This window comes from Meriones unguiculatus, chromosome 11 (assembly GCF_030254825.1).
Source record: "Meriones unguiculatus strain TT.TT164.6M chromosome 11, Bangor_MerUng_6.1, whole genome shotgun sequence".
Lineage (NCBI taxonomy): Eukaryota > Metazoa > Chordata > Mammalia > Rodentia > Muridae > Meriones > Meriones unguiculatus.
The window spans coordinates 8939894-8964409 of NC_083359.1; the positions used below are offsets into that span (position 1 = coordinate 8939894).

At 45.9% G+C, this 24516-nt stretch overlaps 1 protein-coding gene across 7 annotated transcripts in view; it reads right to left on the reverse strand.

The window, feature by feature from the left end:
• Window positions 1-24516, reverse strand: part of Pigl (phosphatidylinositol glycan anchor biosynthesis class L) — a 59600-nt gene that overhangs the window by 5175 nt on the left and 29909 nt on the right. For 6 of the 7 annotated variants that reach the window (XM_021639155.2, XM_021639157.2, XM_021639153.2 and 3 more), the window contains exon 3: window positions 3250-3340. In XM_021639155.2, coding sequence (XP_021494830.1) covers window positions 3250-3340 — 91 coding nt within the window. The other variant, XM_060363564.1, reaches the window with a different exon arrangement.

Below are 24516 nucleotides of genomic sequence, written 5' to 3' on the forward strand. Positions count from 1 at the left end.
GAGTGCTTGCCACGCATGCATGAAATCCAGGGTTTGTTCCTTAGCAATGCATGAGTGTATGTGGTGGTGCATGCATGAAATCCCAGTTCCTGGGAGAAAGAGGAACAAGGATCAGAAGTTTACGGTCATCCTTTGAGCCACAGTGAGTTTGAGGCCAGCCTGGGACACATGAGAACCTGTCTCAATAAAAATTTGTTTCTTATCTGCCTGGCCACTTATCAGCACATTCATTTTCTTGGCTGGCTGCTGCATAGGAATTGTTCAGGTAGATGCAACCTGATTTGCTGCAGTTCCTTTCCTCATGCCATACCACAGGTACAGCGTCCTGGAGACAAGCTCACAGAAGTCTATCTTAGGCTGCTTCTGGTTCCATTTGCACAGATATCTTCATCTATAAGTTTTGTCTAGGTTCTGACATTTCATTTCTGCATAGATGGATTAAAGAAAAACCAATGACAGCTTAATTTTCGGGTGGGAATGGGGTTAGGGTCTCTCGTATAGGTCAGGCTAGTCTAGAACCCACTATGCAGCCAACAATAACCTTCAACTCCTGTCCTGTTTGCTTCTACTTCCCAAGGGCTGGGATTATATGCATGTGCTCAGCTCTACAGTTTGAATAACAACAACAGAATATATAGTATGGCCCCACAGAGATCGCTCAGTAGGTAAGCTGCTTGCTGCCCAGCCTGACGACCTCAGAACCCACATACAGGTGGAAGAATTGACTCCTGCAAGTTGTCCTCTGACCTCCAAAGGCATATTGTCCTGTGTGTGCACCCCCACGCGACACAGACACACAAATAACGTGAATAGTAAAAGAAACATAAGAAAACAAGGACTCAGGAAAGGGACTAGGGATGGCTGGTTAAAGGGAAGAGAAGGGCCGTCCTGAAGGGTGGAAGGTGTCCTGGCACAGATGAAGGGACTGGAACTGGAGTAATCTGGGAAAAGAGTCTCTCTTGCTCTATTTCTTTTGTGATTATAATTGTTTTGGAGATGTCTCATACACCGCGGCCTTGCCTGGAACTCTCAAGGTAGCTGAGGCTGGCCTTAAACTCTTGGTCTCCATGCCTCTACCTTCCAGGTGATGGAGCTTACACCTGTACTGACCCACCACACTCAGTCTTTCTGTTTACACTGGGATGGCCCTGGCTACCATGAGAGCTGGGTCTCTTTTTCAGGAGCATCATGGAGCATTAGTGTCAATTCAGGGGATCCCCTAGATAGTCTCATGATGACAAAGAGAAGGCCTTTATGGCCAGGATAAATGCTCCCTTTTGTTTAAACTAAGAAGCAGTTTTTCTAGCTAGGTGGTGGTGGTGCCTGCCTTTAATCCCAGAGAGGCTAATCCCAGAGAGGCTATTCCAGATGGGCAGGCGGGTTCAATGTAATCATGGTGGTTCTTGAATGGGGCCACAGGAAGCTCAGAGGAAAGGGCCCCGTGACAAGAAGCAGAAACTGGCACGATTCCTTTGAAGGTGGAGAAGAGAGAAACGGGACACACAGCTCATGCCTGTCATCCTACACTCTGCTCAGGGTCCTCACCACCCCCAGCTGCGGCCCCTCAATGAGGACAAACCCTGTTCACCGTGTTCGGGATGTAAGGGCCAGGTCAAGAAAGGCCATGGCTCCCAGATTTTGAAATGATGAAGTCCCCTATAAATGGAGTGAGTGGTGTGGCCAACAGCCCTACTGCTCCACGGTGAGGACCAGGATTGGGGCTAGTCCCAAGAAAGCAGGGTGCTGAGGCTAAATGATGGCTCAGTGGCTAAGTGCATACCGCTCTTCCAGATGATCCAGGGTCTATTCTTAGCACCCACATAGTGGCTCACGACCACCCCTTTTCTGGCCTCCATACACTCCTACACATTCATAGTGCACACATATATAGGCTCACACATGCACATGACAAGAAGAAAAAGGAGCCTTGAAGAAAGGTCTAATGTGTCAGTTCACTCGACGAATGTCTCATTGACAGAAAAGCCCTATCTGCTTCTCCGTCAGCATGCTCTGTCCTTTAACAAAACTCAGTCAAATGAGGTGGGCTTTGAACAGTCAAAGTTTAGCTATTAGCCTATGAAGAATTACTACTTTGATTACTTTGAGATTTGGAAAGTAAACCTTGGCAGCTTTAAAATGGACTTTCATGCCAGCATTCGGAGGCAGAAGCAGGAGGACTTTTGTGTTTCAGGTCAGCCTGGTCTACATGAGTTCCTGGATAGCCAGGGCTACACAGAGAGAGCTGAGATAGATGGCTTTGTTCACTTTTACAAGCAAACATGACTCTCCATTACTTCTCTAATGGTGACTGAAAAGTTTTTATAAAGTGAGTATAAATTTATCTTCAGGGGCCAGAGAGATGGCTCAGTGGTTAAGAACATGAGCACTGGCTGCTCTTTCAGAGGTCCCTGGTTCAATTCCCAGCACCCACATGGCTGGTCACAACTGTCCAGTCTGTAACTCAAATTCCAGTGGATCCTATTCGCTCGCACAGATATATGTATATGACAAACAGCAAATGTACATAAAAATGAATATAATTTAAAAAATAAAAAATTAAATTTATCTTCTTTTTTTTTTAAGAAATGGAGGCTAGCTGGGCGTGGTGGCCATCCCTTCAATCCCAGCATTCCAGAGGCACAGGCAGACCAATCCCTGTGAGTTTCAAAGCCAGCCTGGTCTATACAGTGTGACCCTATCTCAGACAAACAAACAAACAAAATAGGGATTTAAACATCATAGCTTCAGAGTTGAAAATGCCACTTATTAATACACCTGGGGCTTTATCATATTCAAAGCTCTGGGTGAGATCCCTAGACGCCCCTGCACCCCTTGTATGTCTCTGAAAGTCGCTGACTCTGGATCAAATGAGAATTGTAACATTTACAACTTGTCTTCAAGGTGAGGATGAAATGTGAACCCACTTGGTGTGAGGAGCTCTGTGGCAGTGACAGTCTCGTGCAGACTCCTGGGGTTCTGAATTTTCAGGAGGCAAGAGAAAGGTGGGGGAGCAGGGCAGGGTTAGAAAATGTTCTTCTCGGAATGAGGGTTGAGAACTTGCTCCCTCGGTCATACAGAAGATCAGAGGGAACGGAAAGGTGCGCCTGCTCTTCAGTGGGTTTAGCAGACAGCCTCTTAGGTGGGATTGGAGCAGGGCTGGGAGTGGGGAGCGGCCACAAGTCAAGCAGCAGGAGCAGAGGTGACAGGATGGAGACCTCGGGCTTTCCATTCAGAGAGGCGTTCCCTTACCAGGTTGATGTCATTGACATTTATGTGTTGAAGGAGGGTGCTGGCCACAAGCTCTGTGTCCCACTGCACTCCTGGGTGATCTGGAAACTCCCTGCAAGAGAGAAGCACACCTGAACCCTTTTCCAGGTAGAAATAACCTTTCTTCTTCCTTCCCCTCCTCCTCCTCTTCTTTTTTTTTTTTTTTTTTTGAGACAGGGTTTCTCTGTGTAGTTCCGGCCATCCTGGAACTCACTATGTAGACCAGTGTGGCCTGGAATCACAGGGACCTACCTGCCTCTGCTTCCCTAAGTGCTGAGATTACTGGCAGACGCCATTGTGCCCAGCTTCAGAGGACACTTTTCATGAGTCACTTTTCTCCTTCCATCTTTTTTTATTATTTATTTTATGTGTATGAGTGCTCTATCTGCATGTACATCTGAATGTCAGAAGAGGGCATCAGATCCTAGTATACATGGTTGTGAGCCACCACGTAGTTGCTGGGAATTGAACTCAGGACCTCTGGAAGAACAGACATTGCTCTTAACTGCTGAGCCATCTCTCCAGCCCCCTCTCCTTCCATCTTTATATGAGCTCTGGGATTGAACTCAGACCATCAGACTTGGGTGGCAAGTACCTTTTCCCACTGCAGCATCCCGCTGGCTTTGGGCCACAACTTTAAGGAGATTGGGTAATCAGAATTGGACCATTGAGATCCTGTTTTCTGTCAGGATTCAGTCAAGCTGCTGAGATTCCTGATGATCTGTTGACATTCTGGTTTTTCTTTTCTTTTTTTCCCCCGAGGTTGTTTTTTGCACCTAGAATGGCACTAGGCTAAAGGGAACTCATTAGAAATGGTTCCCCTTATTCTGAAATGTATTCCTCATCATTTCTCTCCTGTGTCCTAGAGAGGGCCTGTTTGTCATCCTTGTGAGGAGCGATGCTCCAACTCCAGGAGAGCATCATTAGTAACCACTGATCTATGACTCTAAAGAAAGGCCCAGCGTGTGGAAGCGCTTGCTCTAAAATTCTGGCCATACCTTCGTTCAGTCTGTGTGAGATGGAGCTCTACCGTGGCCAGCTTTCCAAGGAGCATGAAGACAATGAAATCAGAAAGAGCACTTTCTGCTCCACTGCTCCTGGGACCCTCTCTTCAAGGGGAGTGTCCAATTTGGGCCTCTTGTTAACTTAACACTTCTCTCTGCTCTTCTCTACTTCTGTCTGGGTGGCACATTCCATCTGGAACAAGGCCCACCTTCAGTGCTGCTTCCTCCGTTGAGTCTGCTACAAGGGGCTGGAGGCCATAATTAAAGTTCAGGGGGACAGTCTCCTACACTGCCTACACTTTTTAAAAAGTAAATTTCTTTACTTACTGGGGGGGTGCACACATGTACACCACTGTGTGTGTCTCTCTGTGTGTGCTTGTATCAGATGACAGCCTGCAGGAACTAGATCTCTCCTTCCACCACGTGAGCTTTTGGGATTGAACTCGGGTCATCAGGGTTGGCAGCAAGTGTCTTTACTGCTGAGCCCTGCCTTGATTTTTGATACTGACTGAAAGTTCAGAAGTTTCCCTACACCATCAACGATTCACTAGAAATACATATACAGCACACACATATACAGGTAGCACACACCTATAATCCCAGCACTCACGAGGCAGAGGTAGGTGGATCTCTGTGAGTTCGAGGCCAGCCTGGTCTACAAAGCGAGTCTAGGACAGCCAAGGCTACACAGAGAAACCCTGTCTTGAAAAACAACAACAACAACAAGGGGGGGGAATACATATACTACTCACTGACAATAGTTCTATACTATTTATTAAGCAAAGAAGGAGTATAGATTAAAGTTGTCAAAAGAGTCCAGGCATAGAGATGATTTCAGATGCAGAGATCTTGCTCCCTGTGAAGGCAGAACATGTTGGTCTGGCTTCAATATGTGGCAACAACACAGGGCGCACTGTCAGCCAGAATTCACCAACACCAAGCTTTGGTGTTCAGAGTTTTTGTAGCAATTGGCTTGGTTGCCTCTGGTTGATCTCAGCCTTCATGTGACTGATATCGTGTTGCCCAAAGTCTGCATGGGAAGCAGATACTATCAGCTATGACATGGATCACTTCCCAGAGGCCAAGTGCAAAGTCAAGTTCTTTACTCTAGATTATCCTGTGTATAAGAACCTTCACTGAAGCCAGGCTCGGTGGGTGGCACGTGCCTGAAATCCCAGCACTCAGGGAGAAAGAGGCAGGTAAGTTCATGGCCAGCCTGGTCTACAGAGTGAGTCCAGGACAGCCAGGGCCACACAGAGAAATTCTGTCCCAAGAAACAAAGACAAAACAAAACAAAAGAACCTTTACTGTCCTCCTCTGTCAACTATGGTCTATATTATATCTTTCTCTTGACCTTAAGCAAAAATATGTAAGAATAAAGCTATTTCTGTGTACTTGGTATAATTTGAGTTCAGGGACACTTTATTTAAACAAACAGTAAGAACCGTGTCTCTCCATGTGCAAGGCACTTTCATTAAGGAGTATTTAATAAGCACCAGTTGGTTGAAATGTAACTTTTATCTGGCTATGCCAAAGGCAGTTGTACTGGCCTTTTGGCAAGAACTTAGAAAAATAGCACCTTTATAAAACAGATCTTGCTGGGCAGGGTGGTGCATGCCTTTAATCCCAGCATTCATGAAGCCTCATCAGTAGGATCCCTGAGTTTGAGACCAGAATGGTCTACAGAGAGAGTTGCAGGACAGCCAGGGCTACACAGAAAAATCCTGTCTCAGAAAACCAAAACCAAAAATGACAACAGCAGCAACAACAACAACAACAAACGAACAAAGTGGATATGGTTGGTGGCACATGCCTGGAACCTTAGCATCTGGGAGGTAGAGTCAGGAAGATTTCCTACAGCTTTAAGGCTAGCCTGGTCAACAGTGAGTTCCAGGCCAGACAGGACTACATAGCAAAACTCCTTCTTAGAAAACAAAAACAAAGGCTGGCATGGTGGCTCAGATCTATAATTATAGCACTTGAGAGGCTGAAATAGGAGGATTGGTAAGACTGTCTCAAGAACAGCCACCACCACTGCCAAAAAAACTGATTTGAGTTAAAACAAACAAACAAACAAAACCACACGGATTGGGAACAGATTGCAAGGTATCCTAGCTGCCTTCCTCCACTCAATGTAAGAAAATATAAAAGCAGACAAGTTCAAGCATATAAACACACACACACACACACACACACACACACACACACACACACACACACACGCAGCTGGGTCTAGGAATAACCTCTGCCCAGTTTCTCTCTTCCTTGGTAGAGAAGGAGTTCTGCTTTGCAACCGTGCTGACAGGGTATAAGCACACATGTTAGAGTCAGACTTTGGACTCTAAAGAGATAGCTGGTGAACGACCCGTATCCAGTTTTCTTTATATAGTTCTTCTTCCTGATGGCTGGAGTTTATACATGCTGACTAGAATTACAGTAGCCATTTTGGTCCATGGGTATGAAAGATAGATATAACAGAGTGACAAAAAGGGAACATAAACCCTGAGCTCTTAGAGTCAGCCAGCATGGTGGCTTCTACCAAAGCCAGGCTTTGGACAGCTAGAGCAGAAGCAATTCCTAACTTAGAGTTGATTGTGATGGGGTGTGTGTTGGGGGGCGCACACATGACAGATCATGTGCGCATGCACATGCATGGTAAACAGAAGGCTGGGAGTCCTGCTCTACCACTCTTTATTCCTTAGAGGCAGGGTGTCTCACTAAAGCAGGAGTTAGGCTGGCGGCCAGCAAACCCCAACTTCATCCCCGGCATTGCTCCCCAGCAATGCATGTGCAGCCACGCCTGCCTTCTTTTTACATGGATTCCGGGGATTTGACTTCGCAAAGCATTCTTATCCAATGAGCCATTGGATAAGCCATTTCCCAAGCTGCTGATTTAGTTTTTAAAAGGTTCCACATGATCAGTTACTTAGGTTGTTCCCCGTTTTTATTACTGTACTGAGATTATAACGAGCACTCAACATGTAACTCTTTGCATGTAGTTCTCAGTATTTTCTTTGTGATAAAATCAGTGGAATTTAATTTGTGGGTCCAAGGTGAGGTGAGGAGAATGTGTGCAGAATAACTCTTACAAGAACCCTGCTAAAGAGAGTGGGGGGTGGGGAGCTGTGCATTCTATAGGCTGAAAGCCTGCTCTATATCTAAGGAGGGTATGTGTGTGCGTGTGTTTCTGAGGACTGAACCTAATGTGTGTGTGTGTGTATATATATATATACATATATATGTACATATATACATACAAGTATACATACATATAACACATATATACATATATATACATACACACATATATATATACACATGCATACATACACACACAAATATATATATATAAATTCAGAGACATGATCTCAGCATGTCTCTTAGGCTAGCCTTGAACTCCCTATGTAGACCAGGCTAGCCTTGAACTCACAGAGATGCACTGTATCTGCCTCCAAATGCTGAGATTAAAGGTGTCTACCACAATGCCTGGCCTGAGCTATACTTTAGGGTCTCAAAGTTCCCAGTCTGAAGCTTAGGCTGCCTTGAGCTTTCTTTTTCTTTCTTTCTTTTGGAGGTGGGGGTGGAGTTGAGACAGGGTTTCTTTGTGTAGCCTTGTCTGTCCTGGACTCACTTTGTAGACCAGGCAGGCCTTGAACTCACAGGCCTTGAACTTTCAATTCTTCTTTTTCAGCTTCCTATGTAGCAGAAATTATAGGCCAAGTGACTAGGTTTAGCTCTAAGGTGCTTTTATACTTCCTTATATTTACTTTATTATTCTTTTTTCTTTTTATTATTATACTTTGTTATTCTTACAAGCATCCTGACAGGATCAATTCAGTTACCTAAACAAATATTTATGTATATATGTTTGTTTTCAATACAAGGTTTCTCTGTGTAGCCTTGGCTATCCTGGACTTGCTTTGTAGACCACGCTGGCCTTGAACTCACAGAGATCTGCCTGCCTCTGCCTCCCTCAGTGCTGGGATTGCAGAAGCACACCACCATGCCCAGCTATTTATTTTCATTTTTTGTGAGTAAGTGTTGTGCCTGTATGTCTGTGAACCACATGCTTGCAGTGTCCATAGAGAGCAGAGGAGGAACTGGAGCTCCGGATGGCTGTCAGCAGTCATGTGGGTGTTGGACACTGAGCCCAGGTCCCCATATATCACCGGTATTTGGAAGTGTGTCACTGCGGGTGGGCTTAAGGTTTGGAAAGCTTCTGCTGTCCCCAGTGCTCTCTGCTTCCTTTCTGTGTATCAAGATGTGAGCTCTTTGCCGCTGCCCCAAGCCATGCCTGCCTGCACGCTGCCCAGCGTGACGATGATGGGCTCCTATTCCTTTGGAACTGCCCAAATAAACTGTTCTGTTCATAAGTTGCCTTGGCCATATTTTGGCATAAGGTAAAGAAAGCACTACAGCCATGAATTTAGGTATATTTTGTCTTTGCCCCCCTGTGCCTCTCTCATGAGTCTCATACTTGAATCTACATTACATCTTTAATAAGCCTCAACTCTGCTTCATGCTTGCTCGTCCTGAAATTCTTTTCTGTGTTGAAGCCCCATCCTGGTTTGGCCTGAGGGAAGGTCCTTAAGAGTCTAGCTGAATGCCACAGGCCGCTGAGGGTGACAGCGTGGAGCTGAGCTTCTTTCCTCCAGGCCCCCAAATGCTGTCAGGAAGTCCTGACTAGAAGAAAACTGCTAAGGTGTGGAGCCATGCAGTCTCAGGGAGCTGCCTGGGAACAGAGCTCACTGTAGGGACCGCGATTTTGTCAAGTTCCAGGTGGAGTCGCTCTTCAAGCCCTAGGAAGCCCCAGAGCTTACAGGGCTGTGTCCCAGCACTATTCTAGGACTAGTCTAGTCCAGGGCAATGTGGGACACAGCACAGTTACCTCTCATCAACTGCCACTCTGGTTCCGAGGCTCCTGCGCTCCATAGGCTAGCCAGAAGACTGACTGCTTCCCGCTCTTGGGCCTGCTTCAGCTCGACATTCAATCCTTGCTCTGCCATGGACTCTGCCCTGGCTGCAGCCCTCATCTCCGGTCACCAGGGCCTTGTTAGGGTATTCTCGGGGCAGCATCTCAGCGGTACCAAGCAGGCCTTAGTGTGCTCTCAACTTTAAGCTCTGCTGAGCCTTGCTCCTTCAGCCATCATGATGAAGACATGTTGGCATGTTGCAGAGGTTCTAGCCCTCTGGACTAATACCTTAAGAACTGATTACAAGACTCTTCGCTTGTGCTCTTTCGTACCACTGAGCTCACATGGTGAGCTCCTCACATGGTGAGGAGGAAATAATGGGTAATTCCATTGGTTGACAGATCTTCTAATCACTTAATCACATGGTTAGTTTTGAAATAGTGAGACTGAGTTCAGTATCTTCACAGGTTAATTAATGGGCTCTCTCTCTGTGTCTCTGTCTTTGTCTGTCTGTCTGTCTGTCTCTCTCTCTCTCTCTATATATATATTTTTTTTTTGAGATAGGATTTCTCTGTGTAGCCTTGGCTGTCCTAGACTCTCTTTGTACTTTTGGCTAGCCTCAAACTCACAGCAATCTACCTGCCTCTGCCTCCCTAAGTGCTGGGACTAAAGGTGTGTGCCACCACACCCGGATTTTTTTTTTTCCTGAGACAGAGTTTCTCTCTGTAGCCCTGGTTACCCTGGAACTTGCTCTGTAGACTAGGCTGGCCTCACACTTACCTGCCTCTCTCTCCTGAGCCCTGGGATTTAAGGCGTTGTCCACCATTACCTGGCAGATTTATCAATTAAAAATTACTGCAGATTTATCAATTAAAAATTACTGCACCAGAAATATTGGACAGAGAGAAAGTCTACTCATTATTCAATCATAAAGGCTTTGCAGAAAATTGGACAGTGTTTAATCTTTGGAGACTTCCCTATCTGTTCAGTTGATAGTGAGAGACCAAAGAACTAAATATTAGGGTTGTTTGTTTGTTTGTTTGTTTGGGGGGGTATTGGTTTAAAGCTCAAGCCTGAATGAAGGCCAGCTAGGTGGAGACATGTCCAGCCACCTGCCGGGAGGAACTAGCCTCACCTTATTCTTTTCCTGCCCACTAGAGATACAGTTGCTAGGAAACCCACCCAGAACCAGAACCATTTATGGTCTTGGCACCTAAAGTAGGCCAGTCATTTCAAAAGCCAATTTCCCTTACCCAATTATGTAATGCCATGGCATGTAATTCCCTGCTTGCGGTTTTTTCCTTTAAAAACCTTGTTCCCCTAGACCGCCCGGCCATACTCCTCCTCTTCACCAGGGAGGTTGCTGCGACCCAGGCTCAAGCTTGTAATAAAAAGATCCTCATGTGTTTTGCAACAGACTCGAATTCTGGTGGTCTTTTGGGGTCTCAAGATCTGGGTACAACAATAGCAGCTTCTGATGCTTACATGTCCTAGGCAAAGTTTAAAATAGGAGGTATTGATCTTACATCATGGGTTTTAAGTTCTAGAAAGGGAAGCTAGGAGTACTTACAAATTGAGAAAAGTTCCATTTAAGGAAAAGATCTCCTTAATAGACAAAAATATCATCAATTCCAAACAGACTTAATTTTTAATGTGCTTTATTTATCCTCAAATAATCTGTCCACAAAATTAAAAACTGCAAGTAACAAAATATTTCCTCTAGTAGGGATTGATGAGAAAATGTACTCTATGAGAATAAAAAAGATTAAATAAATAGAGTATTATAATAAAGTATGTTCTACTTTTATTAAGCAAACAAAAGGTTATAAATTTATACTTGTAACTAACTCTCTTCCTTAAAGTCACAGGGACATACATCACCAGGAGACAAGCAGACCCTCAGCTTTAAAAGTTTTTCTCTTAAAAAAAAAAAAAAAGCCAGTGGTGGTGGCCCATGCCTGTAATTCCAGCACTCAGGGAGGGAGAAGCAGGTGGATCTCTGTGTGTTCCAGGCCAGCTAGTCTTCAGAGTGAGTTCCAGGACAGCCAGGGCTACACCAAGAAACTCTTAAAAAAACCAAAACCCTAATTAACCAACCAAACAACAGCAACAAACAACAAAACCAAAACCAAAAATAAATGGGTGATTGATTTAGGAACAGGCAGGTTTTGTTCCGAAAATGTATGAATGTTTTGTCTGTCTGTGTGTGAACCACACATGTGCCTGGTGACATGGAAGCTAGAAGAGGGTATCTGATCTCCCGAACTGGAGTTACAGACGACTGTAAGCTACCATGCCGGTGCTGGGAATCAAACCCAGGTCCTCTGGAAGAGCAGCAGCCTAGCCCCAGCAGACAGGTATTCTAAAGCAGTACCCTCATAATTTGTTACTATGCAAGTTCAGATTTCTGGAAGCCTCCAGGGAGGGGCAACAAAGTTATTGAGCTTTGAATTCCTAAAAATTTCCATGACTAAATGCAAGGTGATGCCTTAACATTCTGACTCAGACTCTCCTGCCCAGATAATCCTGTGTTGTTTCCTGAAAGAGGCACCAGAGGAAAAATGAACAAAAGGCTTAACTTCTAAGGCTGTGCCCAAAGGAGTGTGAGGACTATTTAAAACATCCTTTTTTCAGCCAGGTGCAGTGGTACACGCCTGTGATCCCAGCACCTGGAGATGAAGAGGCAGGTGGACTGCTGTGAGTTTGAGGACAGTCAAGGCTACTACACGAGAAACTCTATCTCGAAAAAACCTGAAGCAACAACATCAACAACGAGAAACCCCCCTTCTTCTAAAAAGCTGCACTTCATTTATGTATTTTGTGTGGATGCACACATGTATGTATTCATGCATGCATGAGTTCCTGCCATGGTGTACATGTGGAGGTTAACAAGAAACTGTGGGATTGGTTCTCTCCTTCCACTGGTTCTCCAGATGGGATTCAGATCATCAAGCTTAGCAGGAGACATCTTTACCTGCTAGGACAACCTGTCCACCCTCAAATATTCTTAGTTTTTGCTTTTATTTGAGTCACTATATAACTCTGGCTGTCCTGGAACTTACTATAGAGACTAACTAAGCTGTCTTTTTTTTTTATTATTATTTTTTAGGAATGAAAGTCTTGATAGCCCAGAGACCTAGGATAGAACAAAACAGGACCCCTGCCACATGCACACAAACACACCCAATAAAAGTTAATGAAATGATTTCTAATGATTCTTACAGACAGGAGCCTAGCATAATTTTCATAAATTTCATCAATTAATAGGAACAGATGCAAATATTAGGCGGAGTTCAGGAAATCCTGTGGAAGACAGAGAGGAAGGGGCCAGACGGTTAAGAACACCACAAGAAAACTGCCCACAGAATCAACTAAGAGAGTTTATAGGGTCTCACAGAGTCTGAACCCACAATCAGGGATCCTGTGTGGGTCTGATCTAGGTCCTCTGTATATATGTTATGGTTGTGTAGCTTGGTATTCTTATGGTATTCCCACTAAGCTGTCTTTTAACTCACAGGGATGCACCTGCCTCTGTCTCCTCTGCTGGAAATAAAGGTATGGCTGAGTAAAATATTATTTTCTATTTTTTTCATTTAAAAAGGCTTTTATTATGTTATATGTATAAGTATTTGGCTTTGTGAATGTCTGTGCACGTGTGTGCCTGGTCCACGAGGAAGCCATAGAGAGCATGAAGTCCCCTGGAACTGGGAATTACAGATGATTTCGAGTGCCATGTTGGTGCTGGGAATTGAACTGAGCCATCTCTCCAGCCCCTTGTCCTGAAAGATTTGCTGCCATCTTCCTATTTTCTTTCAATTATATTCAGCAGCAATTAGTCGACATTTTACAATCATTTGGTCTTGAGGGGTCCCCAAAAGCCACACTGTCAGGTCAGGGCTGTGCACGCACAGCCGTCAAGGGAACGGCAATGTGTATCACCACCCAAAGAGTCTTTAACAGTCTATTACGGGCAGCCAGTCCTGAGGAGACCTGACCGGCTAGGGGCAGATGGAGGGGCAGGAGGTCCTCCCCTATAGTGGACCTGGGGAAGGGCATGGGGGAGAAGGAGGAGGGAGGATGGGATTAGGAGGAGATGAGGGAGGGGGCTACAGCTGGAATACAAATTGAATAAACTGTAATAAGTATGAAGAAGAAAAAGAAAATAATAATAATAAAGATGAAAATTTTAAAAAAAGTAAGTCTTATTAAGGGGGCTGGAGAGATGACTTGGTAGTCCATAATGTATTTTCTGCTCTTTTGAAAGATTTGAGTTTAGTTCCTTGAACCCACGTTAGACAGCTCACAATTGCTTATAGTTCTATGGGGTCCGATGCCCTCCACAGGTACTTGTATACACGTGCACGCACGCGCGCGCGCACACACACACACACACACACACACACACACTCACACACATTTTTAAAACTCTTAAAAAAAAAAGAGTTGTTGTCCTGGCATGACCTGGACACTGCATCTGTCTGTCTTTCTGCCTATCTATCTCTTTACTTTGAGGCAATGACTAAGCAGTTACTGCTGGACTGGAGCTCTGTGTAGACATACCTGTAGAGATCAGCTTGCCTCTGCTTCCTTCCTGAGTGCTGAGATCAAAGGCGCGGGGCCATCACACGCGCAGCCTGAGGTTGCGCTCCTAATCTCTCGGCAGTGGGAACCTGACTAAAGCTGGGCTCCTCAGGCCACACCCACCCAGGAGGCTCTAGAGAGGGAGAGACATATTTTTCAGTGGTGTAGGCACTGGCAAGGGCCCAATATTCCTATAAATAACCTGTCATCCAGGTTCCTAAAAACAATCCTGAGTAAACTCACTGAGTCAAACACACAAACAAAAGGAGAAGCAAGACATGAGCTTAAGAGGAGGAATAGCTGGGAAGAAAGAGAAGCAGTGGAAAGGGAGAGTTGACAAAAGAGAGGGTCACAGAGGCTGACTATGAAAAGGATACATCGTATACATGTTTGAAAATGTAAAAATGAAACCGGTTAGTATGTATGATTAATATATGCTAATGAAAACTTAAAAGTCTTAAAAATTGCTGGAGGCTGATGTGGTGCTGTGCACATATAGGCTCAGAAGATTGAGGCAGAACGATTGCAACTTTGAGGCCAGCCTGCATTAAAAGAGAGAAAAAAAAGACTGTTTAAGTAAAACAGGCAGTTTACAAGGACAGAATGCAAACTATCAAAATAGAATGTATTTTTTTCTGATTCTCAGAAAGAATGAAAGGAATGCAAAATTAAAGCAAGATGCCTGTGGAGCAGGGTACAGGCAGAGTTTAAATGGCTACTGTTGTTCTGCCCGGTTCATGAACCCCAAAAGACCAGGAATAAATAGACTCTGCTGTAAATACATGAGGTTCTTTTTATACAAATCACTCCCCACCGCCGAAGCGGTGAGAGCCGAGAGCCCCGTGCCCAGGTTAGTTGGGTGATTTAAAGATTCTGGTCCCTCCCAGAATGCCCAAGAGAGGGGTGATTCCTGCCTGGCAAGCATCTATTGGTCAAAATGCTACATTTTGAATTGACTGGCTATAGGATGGTCCCCAAACCATTAATGACCTGGTGTCCCTGGGTGGGCCAGTTTCCTAGCAACTGTATCTCTAGTGGGTGGGGAAAGAATGCAGTAAGGCGGTCCTTCCCCTCAGGACATTACTGGACTTCTCCATCTAGCTAGCCTTAGTTCAGGCCTTAAACTTTAATAATAACTGCTGATTTTTAATCTTTTGGTCTCTCACTGTGAGGCAATTTGTGTGCCCTCTGATCTTATACTTGTAATAAAGTTATATTAAAGACAGAGAAGCTAAAGGGCCATAGTTAACAGTTACCAAGGAGCTGGCAGTTCTGCAGCTTCACCACCAGGGGGCAATTTCTCTAACTTCTTGAGTAGTGGCTTGACAAGATAACAGATTTTTGGGCAGAATAAAAGTGAGGACACACCCAAGGTATGGAATGTTAATGTGTACGCTGGAAGGAGCCCCCGTACCTAAACTTTGATTGTCTTCTCGTAAAGAGTAACTCTCTCGTGTGAAAGAGGGATAGAAAGATGAAAAGAAATTGTATTTTCAAAACAAGACAAGCCAGTGGGAGAGCTTCCAAATGAACGGCTCTCAGTAGACCGAAGTCCCCAGATAACCAGGCCTCGGCTTCCCAGAAAGCAGAGCCTCGACTGAGAGCCACACTCAGTGTAATCTGCAGGAAGGAGGGTGGTTTTGTTGATTCAGCCCTCTTATGGACGTGGCTTGTGAGATCCGACGGGATAAGGGGAGGGCTCTAAAAAGCTATAAGAAAAGCACCTTTACACAGAAGGCATATTTCTCTCTGTGGCCTGTTTGCTCCCCAGACTTCAGGGCTAAGTTCACTTGGATGATCGAGGTCTGCGATGGCACAGAAGCCCTGAGGTAGAACGCAGGTAGCAGAGTGAGCCTGAGACATGGGTTATTCAGACAGCCAGCGGGCATCTGGAGATAAGGGTGCAAGGGACCCCAAGACATCAGGCCAGGACTCTGAGAACAAATTTAGTGTGCATTTCACTGACATGGACCAAGCACATGCTTATGTGCCATGCATGCAGGGGTGTTTCGGGACCAAACATGGATGTAGGTCACTGTTCATTCTCTCAGGGTGCTTAGCACTGAGTGGGGCTGAGGAGAGAGGAGCTAAGAGGTCAGGAATTCCAAGTCAGGGTGGCAGTGTGACTGGCTGGTGGCCTGAGCAGCTAGATGGCAGTGTTTGATGAGGCACAGCAGCAGCTGATAGAGATGAGGGCTTGGAAGGCCTCTGAGAAGGAAGACAGTATTTCTGGCAACCAGGAAGCCGACTGTGACTAGGCCTAGGGTTTGACAAGGCCTTGGGGGTGGGGAGAGGGTGGACTTAGCCAACCGTGTTAGCACTACAGGAAAATGCTCCAGACTCCCAGCTCCACCCTGGACCTCTGTCTTCAGTAAACAAAGCTGGCCTCAGTCTGTGACGCTTGCTTTTCTAATAGTGGAATATCCTCAAACTCTGACCTTCCCCACACATTCTAATGACTCACTGGTACTTTTTTCCCCCTTTCCTGGTACCTTTTACAGTACCTCAGCAGTACCACGGAAACACTCTGGGAAATCTGTGGTGTAGAAGAGCCCTCCAGTCACTAGACACAGGAAAGGAGGCCCCTACCCTCCACTGGCAAGAGGAGGCTCGGGCCATCTCCCCCGCCGCAGAGCCCCAGCGGAAGCGGATGCTGCAGCACAGCTCCAGCACAGTTAGGTAACAGCTTATCTCCCTGAGAACCAAGTCCCACTTTTGCACACTGCACTCTGAACTCTAGTACAGATGGAAGTGGTTCATACACCCTTATTTGGTCTTGTGGCTTGTGTAGCACAGAGCTGGCAGAATCAGCTGCCCTTCCTCCACACACTTCAGGCACAGTTCTAAACTTAATGACTTCCTTTGACATCTAAAGTGGGCAAAGGTCAGTAGGGTTCAGTGTAACTGCTTTGGCAGGGCCTGCAAGCTTGGCTAGGGCCCGGCAGTTGGCCCCTCCCCACCAAGGGATCATTCAGGGAGGCAAGGACTGTCTCTCCATCCTGAGGCCATCCTGCAATGTTCCTGCTGGAGCACAGAACCAGGGAAATGCAAGCTAAAAGGTTGGAGACAACATTTGAAAGCAGGGCTCAGCAACTTCTGTGGGGTGTTGAGCAGCGGTTCTCAACCCCCGGGGTCCTGGTCCCTTTGGGGTTACATCTCAGATATCATGCATATCAGATATTTACATTATGATTCTTTTTGTTGTTGTTTTGAGACAAGGCTTCTCTGTGTAGCCCTGGCTGTCCTGGACTCGCTTTGTAGACCAGGCTGGCCTCAAACTCACAGAAATCTGCCTGCCTCTGCCTCCTGAACAACCTGTGATGAAGGGTGTGTGCCACCACCACCTGGCTAATCTGCATTTTTCAAATGGCTGGTTACACGTTTCTTAGCCATTACATTATGATTCATAACAGTATCGAAACTACAGTAAAGAAGTAGCAACAAAATCATTTTATGATTGGGGTCACCACAACATGAACTGTATTAAACGGTCACAGTGTTAGGAAGGTAGAGAACCACCAGTCTAGAGTGAGATAAACGCAGGGAGGAAAAGAAAGCAATGGAATCAGTGAACAGGTGAAGCAGAAACATGACCTGAGAGGTGTAACGAAAGAGCGTTACATCTCAGCACTCACCCAGGAGGCAGAGGCAGGTGGGGTCTTTGTGAGTTTGAGGTCAGCCTGGTTTACAGAGCAAGTTCCAGGACAGCCAGAGCTATTACAAAGAGAAACCTTGGGCTGGAGAGATGGCTCAGCAGTTAAGAGCACTGGCTGTTCTTCCAGAGGTCCTGAGTTCAATTCCTAGCAACCACATTGTGGCTCACAACCATCTGTAATAGAATCTGATTCCCTCTTCAGGTGTGTATGAAAACAGGATGTTCATATATGTAAAATAAATAAGTCTTTAAAAGAAAAAAAACCTGTCTCAAAAAACAACAACAAAAAAAGAGGGTTAAAAAAAATTAACACATTTATGAAGCATCTGCTCTGATAAGGGCCCCATTTTCAAGCAATTTAAAAACCTAGACAGATTAAATGTCTCAAGAGACCCTTTTCTACACAGGGCTTCAGCCTCACAAGTGGAATCATAAAATGACTTTTTTTTTTTTTTTTTTTTTTGGTGCTAGAGAGATGGCTCAGAGGTGAAGAGCACTGGCTTCTCTTCCAGAGGTTCCGAGTTAAATTTCCAGCAACCACCATCTATTAATGGGATCTGATGCCCTCTTCTGGCATGCAGGAGTACATGTAGTCAGAACACTGTACACATGATAAATAAATCTTTTTAAAGAAGTGGCCATTTCCTTTCTCTGAAGATGCAAAATGGGCCAGGAGATCACGTGTTTGGCCCTTTGGGAAATATTCCCTTCACATTGTCTGAAGGTCATAGGGCCTTATCCTTGCAAGCATGCCTCAGCGTCTACAGGCTGATACAGGAGGGTTAATGACCACTTACCTTCTCCTATGATAGTAAAACTAGAAGGAAGATAAGACCTGGCAGACAAGTGGGTTGTGCCAGTTAGTAGTTAGTTCAGACTGGAGCATTGGGACCCTGTTTCTGCTCTACATATATGTAAATACTGCTGAGGCTTGTAGACGTGAGACATTTGTATGAGTGAGAAAAGATGTCCAAACTCTGGTAGAGCCCTGAGCTTTCTTTGGCTTTCTTTCTTCTTTCTTTCTTTCTCTCCTTTTTTTTTTTTCCATGATAAGGTTTTTTTGTGTAGCCCTGGGTTTCCTAGAACTCAGAGATCCACCTGCCTCTGCCTCTGCCTCTGCTGGGATTGCATGAGCCACCACTGCTGGCTTTTCTTTGACTGCAGAGGCCTTGTGTTTGAGTAATAGCACAGCATAGAAATTGGTAGCCTTTGCTCCTCCTTCTCAGAGACATCCTGCATGTTGTTGCAACAAGGTTTGCAGAGCTCCTGCAGGAAATTTTGCTTCACAGTTTGCTGTTTAGTGTGGTGTTGAGACAGGCTGTGCTCTGCCCTATGCTACTCCACATTGTATAAAACCGTGGTTTTTCTGGCTGTGCCTTGTCTTAAGAGACTCCAGGTTACAAGTAACTTTTGAGTCGTTTTTTTTTTAAATAATTTATTTAATTTTCATTTTATGTGCATTAGTGTGAAGGTGTCAAATCCCTTGGAATTTGTGTTACAGACAGTTGTGAGCTGCCATGTGGGTGCTGGGAATTGAACCCCGGGTCCTTTGGAAGAGCAGACAGTGCTCTTAACCACTGAGCCATCTCTCCAGCCCCTTGAGTCGGTTTTAAAGGAGGAGGATGACTGCAGCTCAGGGTGGACTAGCAAACCACCATCTGTTAGGTACACCCCATCTGGCACAGGCTGATAAATGACTTAGCCCTGGGAGAAGAAAGGGAGCCATCTTGGGGCTGGAGGGATGGCTCAGTGGTTTAGAGTATTGGTTGCTCTTTCAGAGGACCAGAGAGGCGGTCCCAGCACTGACATGGTGGTTCAAAACCCTCTGTAACTCTAGTGCCAAGGGATCCGATGACCTCTTCTGGCCTCCTCAGGCACTGCACACAGGTGGTGCATAGATATACATGCAGGCAAAACACCTGCACACATACAAAATAAAAACAAGGAAAAAGCTGGGCATGGTGATGCATGCCTGTAATTCCAGCACTCTGGAGGCAGGAGGATCTCTGTGATCTTGAGGCCAGCCTGGTCTATAAAAAGAGTTGCAGGCCAGCCAGAGCTACACAGTGAATGTCTGTGAACCTGTCTTGGCCTGATTACTAAAGTAGGTGGGGTTATCTAGCAAACTGCTGTCACTGAGGTCTTGTGAATTTATTCAATGAGTAGTGACATGGTGGAAAAATTCAAAATGTGAACTATCCATTTCCAGCATAGCACCCCAATAACATGTGGATAGAACAGAAATGAACCTATTTAATGAACTCATTCCAAAAACGTTTGCATTCTGCTTGCCTTGACCCCCCACCCCCAAGGGCTGATTTAAGATGCAGTTGCCCGTGTTTAACCTCTCTTCCTCATCCTGTTTGCCACAAAGAGAGTGACAGTGATGTAACAGGACTTAGAATCTGCTTTTGTTAACACTCCTCAGCCTGGTGTGTTTGCACTCGTGTGTATGTTTGTGTGGTGGCACATGCCTTTAATCCCAGCACTCAGGGGACAGAGGCAGGTGGGTCTCTGTGAGCTGGAGGCCAGCCTGGTTTACAGAGCCAGTTCCAGGACAGCCAGGGCTACACAGAGAAACCCTGTTTCAGAAAAGCAAGCATACAAGCAAGCAAACAAACGAACCACTCATCTGAGTAGACTTGAGCCTTATATCTCTCTCTATCTTCCTCTGTAACGGTCTCCTTGGATTTCAGCTTCACAAGCATGCACCCTAATAACTCACGAGGGGGGGCGCTGCAGATATAGTTCAGTGGCAAAGCATCTACACAGCAGTTACAAGGGTCTGGATTTGTTATAGGAGGTGGGGTGGGGGCCGGGGACGGGTTATGTCCAACAATGGGTGATACAAAGTTGCTTTGCCCTAAATTGATCAAAACCATCTCAGATTCCCTTCAAGACTGAAGGCAAGATTGAAGTGGAAACAAAGGCAGTACCCCTTCCCTGACACAGTCATCTCATGGGAACTAGATCAGAGTCTCTCAGGAGTCACCAAGCACAACTAGGATGGAGACAGCCAATGACTAAGCAGACCACAACCTGACCAAGACCGCTTCTTTCTGCACGTCCCTCCCCTTGCCCAGGGGCGCATGCTAGTGGCCCCAAGAAGGGAGAGATGCTTCATCTCCCCCTTCTGCCCTGTGTGATCAGACTGAAAATTAAGTTCCTTCTGTCATGACTTTTCTGTTCTCATTGGCCAGACAGACCTAACTTGCTGGGATTCTCCAGAGTTGAGAAATACGTTCTAAAGAGCTAGTTCCAGGATATAGCCAGGGCTCTATTTAGAGATAAGGGCTCCTGCAGGCCAGCCTAGCTTTGAATTTATTATGTACATGAGGATGCTGGTGAACTTGTAAGCCTCCTGCCTCCTCCTCCCAGTTGCTGGGATTAAGGTATAGCTGTGTCATCTCCTTTATGCCCTACTAGGGATGCAACACTGAGCCTTGCCCACGCTAGGCAAGCATGCTCAAGTGAGCCACATCCCTGTGTAAACTCTTCTTCTTCCTCCTCCTCCACTTCCTCCTCTTCCTTCTTGTTTTTCTTCCTCCTCCTCCTCCTTTCTAGTTTCTCTGTGTAGCCTTGGCTGACCTAGAACTAGCTCTGCCAACCAGGCTGGCCCTGAACTCACAGAGATCTACCTGCCTTTGCCTCCCAAGTGCTGGGACAAAAGCACCACCATGCCTGGCTAAATTCTTCATTTTAATAAAACCAAAATTACAGTCACTTTATCAAAGAGGGCATTTCTGATTTTTTTGTTGTTGTTGTTTTGTTAAGATAGGGCCTTCTTTATGGCAGAGTGGCCTAGAGCTCTCTAGCTAGCAGAGGGTGGCATGAACTCCCGATCCTTCCATCTCTGTCAGCCTAAACAACGGATTTCAAACATGTTATACTACAATTTTTATTTTCTTCAATTTTTTTTCCCAAAATAGGGTTTCTCTGTGTAGCCTTGGCTGTCTTGGACTTGCTTTGTAGACCAAGCTGGCCTTGAACTCACAAAAATTCCCCTGCTTCTGCCTCCCTGAGTGCTGGGATAACAGGCACACACCGCCTCACCCAGCTATTTTCTTCATTTTTTATTTCAGATCTTTTTTCCTGGACAGTGTTTCTCTGTGTAGTCCTGGCTGTCCTCAAACTCAGAGATCCACGTGCCTCTCTCTCCTGAGTGCTGGGATCAAAGGCGTGTTGCCCCCACCGGCCCCAGCCAATTTTAATGTTTTTATTTTGACAAGCACTTGAAGTATCATTATGATCCAAAGAAATGAGGCAAGATAGAAAGCCAGGGAACATGGGCCCTGAATTCTTTCAAATTCCCAACTGTTGAGTTGTCGGCACCAGGCAGTCTGGGTGCCATTCACTGCAATCTCTAAGAGAGCAAGAGAGAAACAGGAAGGCTTTACCTGGAAATGTGCTCCCGTATTTGGGCTTGACTGAGCTGCTAAGGCATTGTGAGAGATGAACCAAGGGAACCAGAACAGACAGAAGAACCAGCAAAGCTTTCAAATAACAAAATCTCTGAAAGAGAGAGGATTACAAGAAAAAGTGACCAAATGCTATGGATGTTTAGAGCAGGAGGAGAGGAGCTTCTGGAGTTCAGATCAAACACAGTGTCATGGGCTGGAGGCACAGTTCAGGAGGAGAGTGTGTGCAGCGGGGCGGGAACAGGCCTCAGGGTTTATCATCAGCACCAAAGCAGAGAATAAAAACACATACCTAGCCTCATGAAGCAGGAAGCTTTGCTGGAGTGGAATGAAAAGACCTTCTGACAAGAGGCTGGAATTCTAGCAGAGAAAGCTAGCCAGACTAAGGGGTACTGAGGCAGGTGGGGCCTGGGGGTAGGGGTGCAGCTGTTTTGAGAACAGCAAATTCAGTTTGCTTGGGTATGTGGCACCTGCCCTGTTATAGACAAATGGTGTACAAGGAGGAATTATGAGGAGGTATCAACAGGGGATTAGCCAGGTCAGGTGTGCCTTGAGAAACTAACCTGGAGGAATAAATTGGGGAAGTGGAGAATATTTGGGCAACTACAACAGCCTAGCCCAAAGGTAGTAGAAGGTAGGCAAATGGAACACAACAAAGAGCAACAGCAGTCATTAAAGAAGACTGCTAGAGTTGGCAGCAAAATAATGCTAGGGAAAGGAATAAAATGACACCAAAGACAACTCTAGGGTAGGAGGGAGCCCAAGCAGCAGGTCATTCGTCTAACACGCTGAGCCCCGGGTTCAACGCCTGCGCTCCTCTGCGTTAGAAGCAGGCGTGCCCCTTAGAGCACTGCCGTTTCATCTCGTCAGAATCTGGCAAGCAGCTTGAAGAACAGCAGGCAATAGAATTGCTGGGTCTCACTTGACAGCGCTACATATGACCACTTTTTTGGTGGAAGACATCAGAATTAAAACAGCACATTTAGGAGCAGGGAAGTGGCTCAGCAGGCTCTCTACACAAGCCTGAGACCTAAATTCAATCCCCAGGACCCAAGTTGAAGCAAGCCAACTACCCAAGGTGTGGTAGCGAGCAGCCATGGCCCCAGCACCCCCACGGTGAGATGGAAGGCAGAGACAGCTGAAGCAGCTGGAAACTCACTGCAGGGGGAAGGTGGGAACCACCTCTGGGAAGTCCTTCTCTTGTCTTTCACGAAAGTCCTAGCACATGTGCGCGCACACAGTGAATACACACACAAAAAAATTTAAAACAGAGCATTAAAAATGCTCTCATAAACCCAGGCATGCGCTGTTTTATGCCTATATTTCCAGCTGTGTGGGAAAGTAGGGCAGAAGGACGGAAAGCTCCAGACTGGCTTGGGCAATGCGGCAAGGTCTCATCTCTGCTGTTGCTTTTTCTTTCAGAGACAGGGGCTCGTCTTGCGTCTCATGCTGACTTGGAACTTGAGCTTCTGCTCCTTCTGCCTCCCTCCCAAGTGCGGGGATTACAGGAAAGCACCAACACACCTGGTTTTATGTGATACTTGGGATTCAACCCGGGGCTTTGTGCATGCTAAACAGGCATTCTACCAATTGAGCCACTACTGTAGCCTGTTGTGTGTGCGTGGCTGTGGGGTCAGAGGCCAGCTTGGGGGAGTCAGTTCTCTCCCGTCATATGGGTTTCAGTAACTGAACTCTGGTCATCAGGCTTGGTAGCAAGTTACCTGCTGAGCCATCTTGGCAGCCCCTGTTTAAGTGATTTGAAAATTTGAAAAGATGATAAAATAGTGAAAGATCAGAGAAAATGTCTACCAAGGCATATTACACATATAAAAAATTATGTGGCAAGGGTCAGTGATGAAGTGATAAGAGACGTGTCAGGTGCAGCAGTCTTGGCTGCCAGTTCCAGGAAGTAGGTCACCAGTAACTTTCCTCCCTGAATTCTGGGAAATTATTTAATAGGTAAATAGCAAAGTAAGCAGTAATTTGATATGCACAATCTGGTTCAAACTAAGTCGATAAAAGACAGGTGGAGCCAGCAAGATGGCCTAGGAGAGAAAAGCATTTGCTGCTGCCCCTGACCAGGGTGGAGAGAACTGGCTCCTGCACTGGCCTTCTACCTCCACACATGTGCTGTAGCACTCCACTGTATACACACAAGCACATGCACACACACACACACACACAAAAGACAGAGAGAGAAAAAATAGGTGGGAGGGATGGGCCATTTGCCTAACATCTGTGAAACACCAAGGACACAGGTAAACCCCAAGCACTGGCAAGAAAATAAAATGGGGGAGGAATTAAGCATACTAAGTACCAGCTAAAATTCAAATTTCAGGCCAGGCACGGCGGCAGCGGTGGGTGGAGCCTTTCATCTCAGCATTGGGAAGACTGGGGGGTGTGGAGGTACACAGGACTGTGGTGGATTTAAGCTACTTAACCCTACAAGTGAGTTAACAGCCTGGTACAGTGCAAGATCTTGTTTACAAAACAAAGCAAAAAGGTGAACTTCAGATGGCTTGTCAATAACTTTTTGTTTTGTTTTTGTTTTTCCAGACAGGGTTTCTCTGTGTAGCCCTGACTGTCCTGGAACTTGCTCTGTAAATCAGGCTGGCCTGGAACTCATAGACGTCCGCCTGCCTCTGTCTCCCAAGTGCTGGGATTAAAGTCGAGGCCGC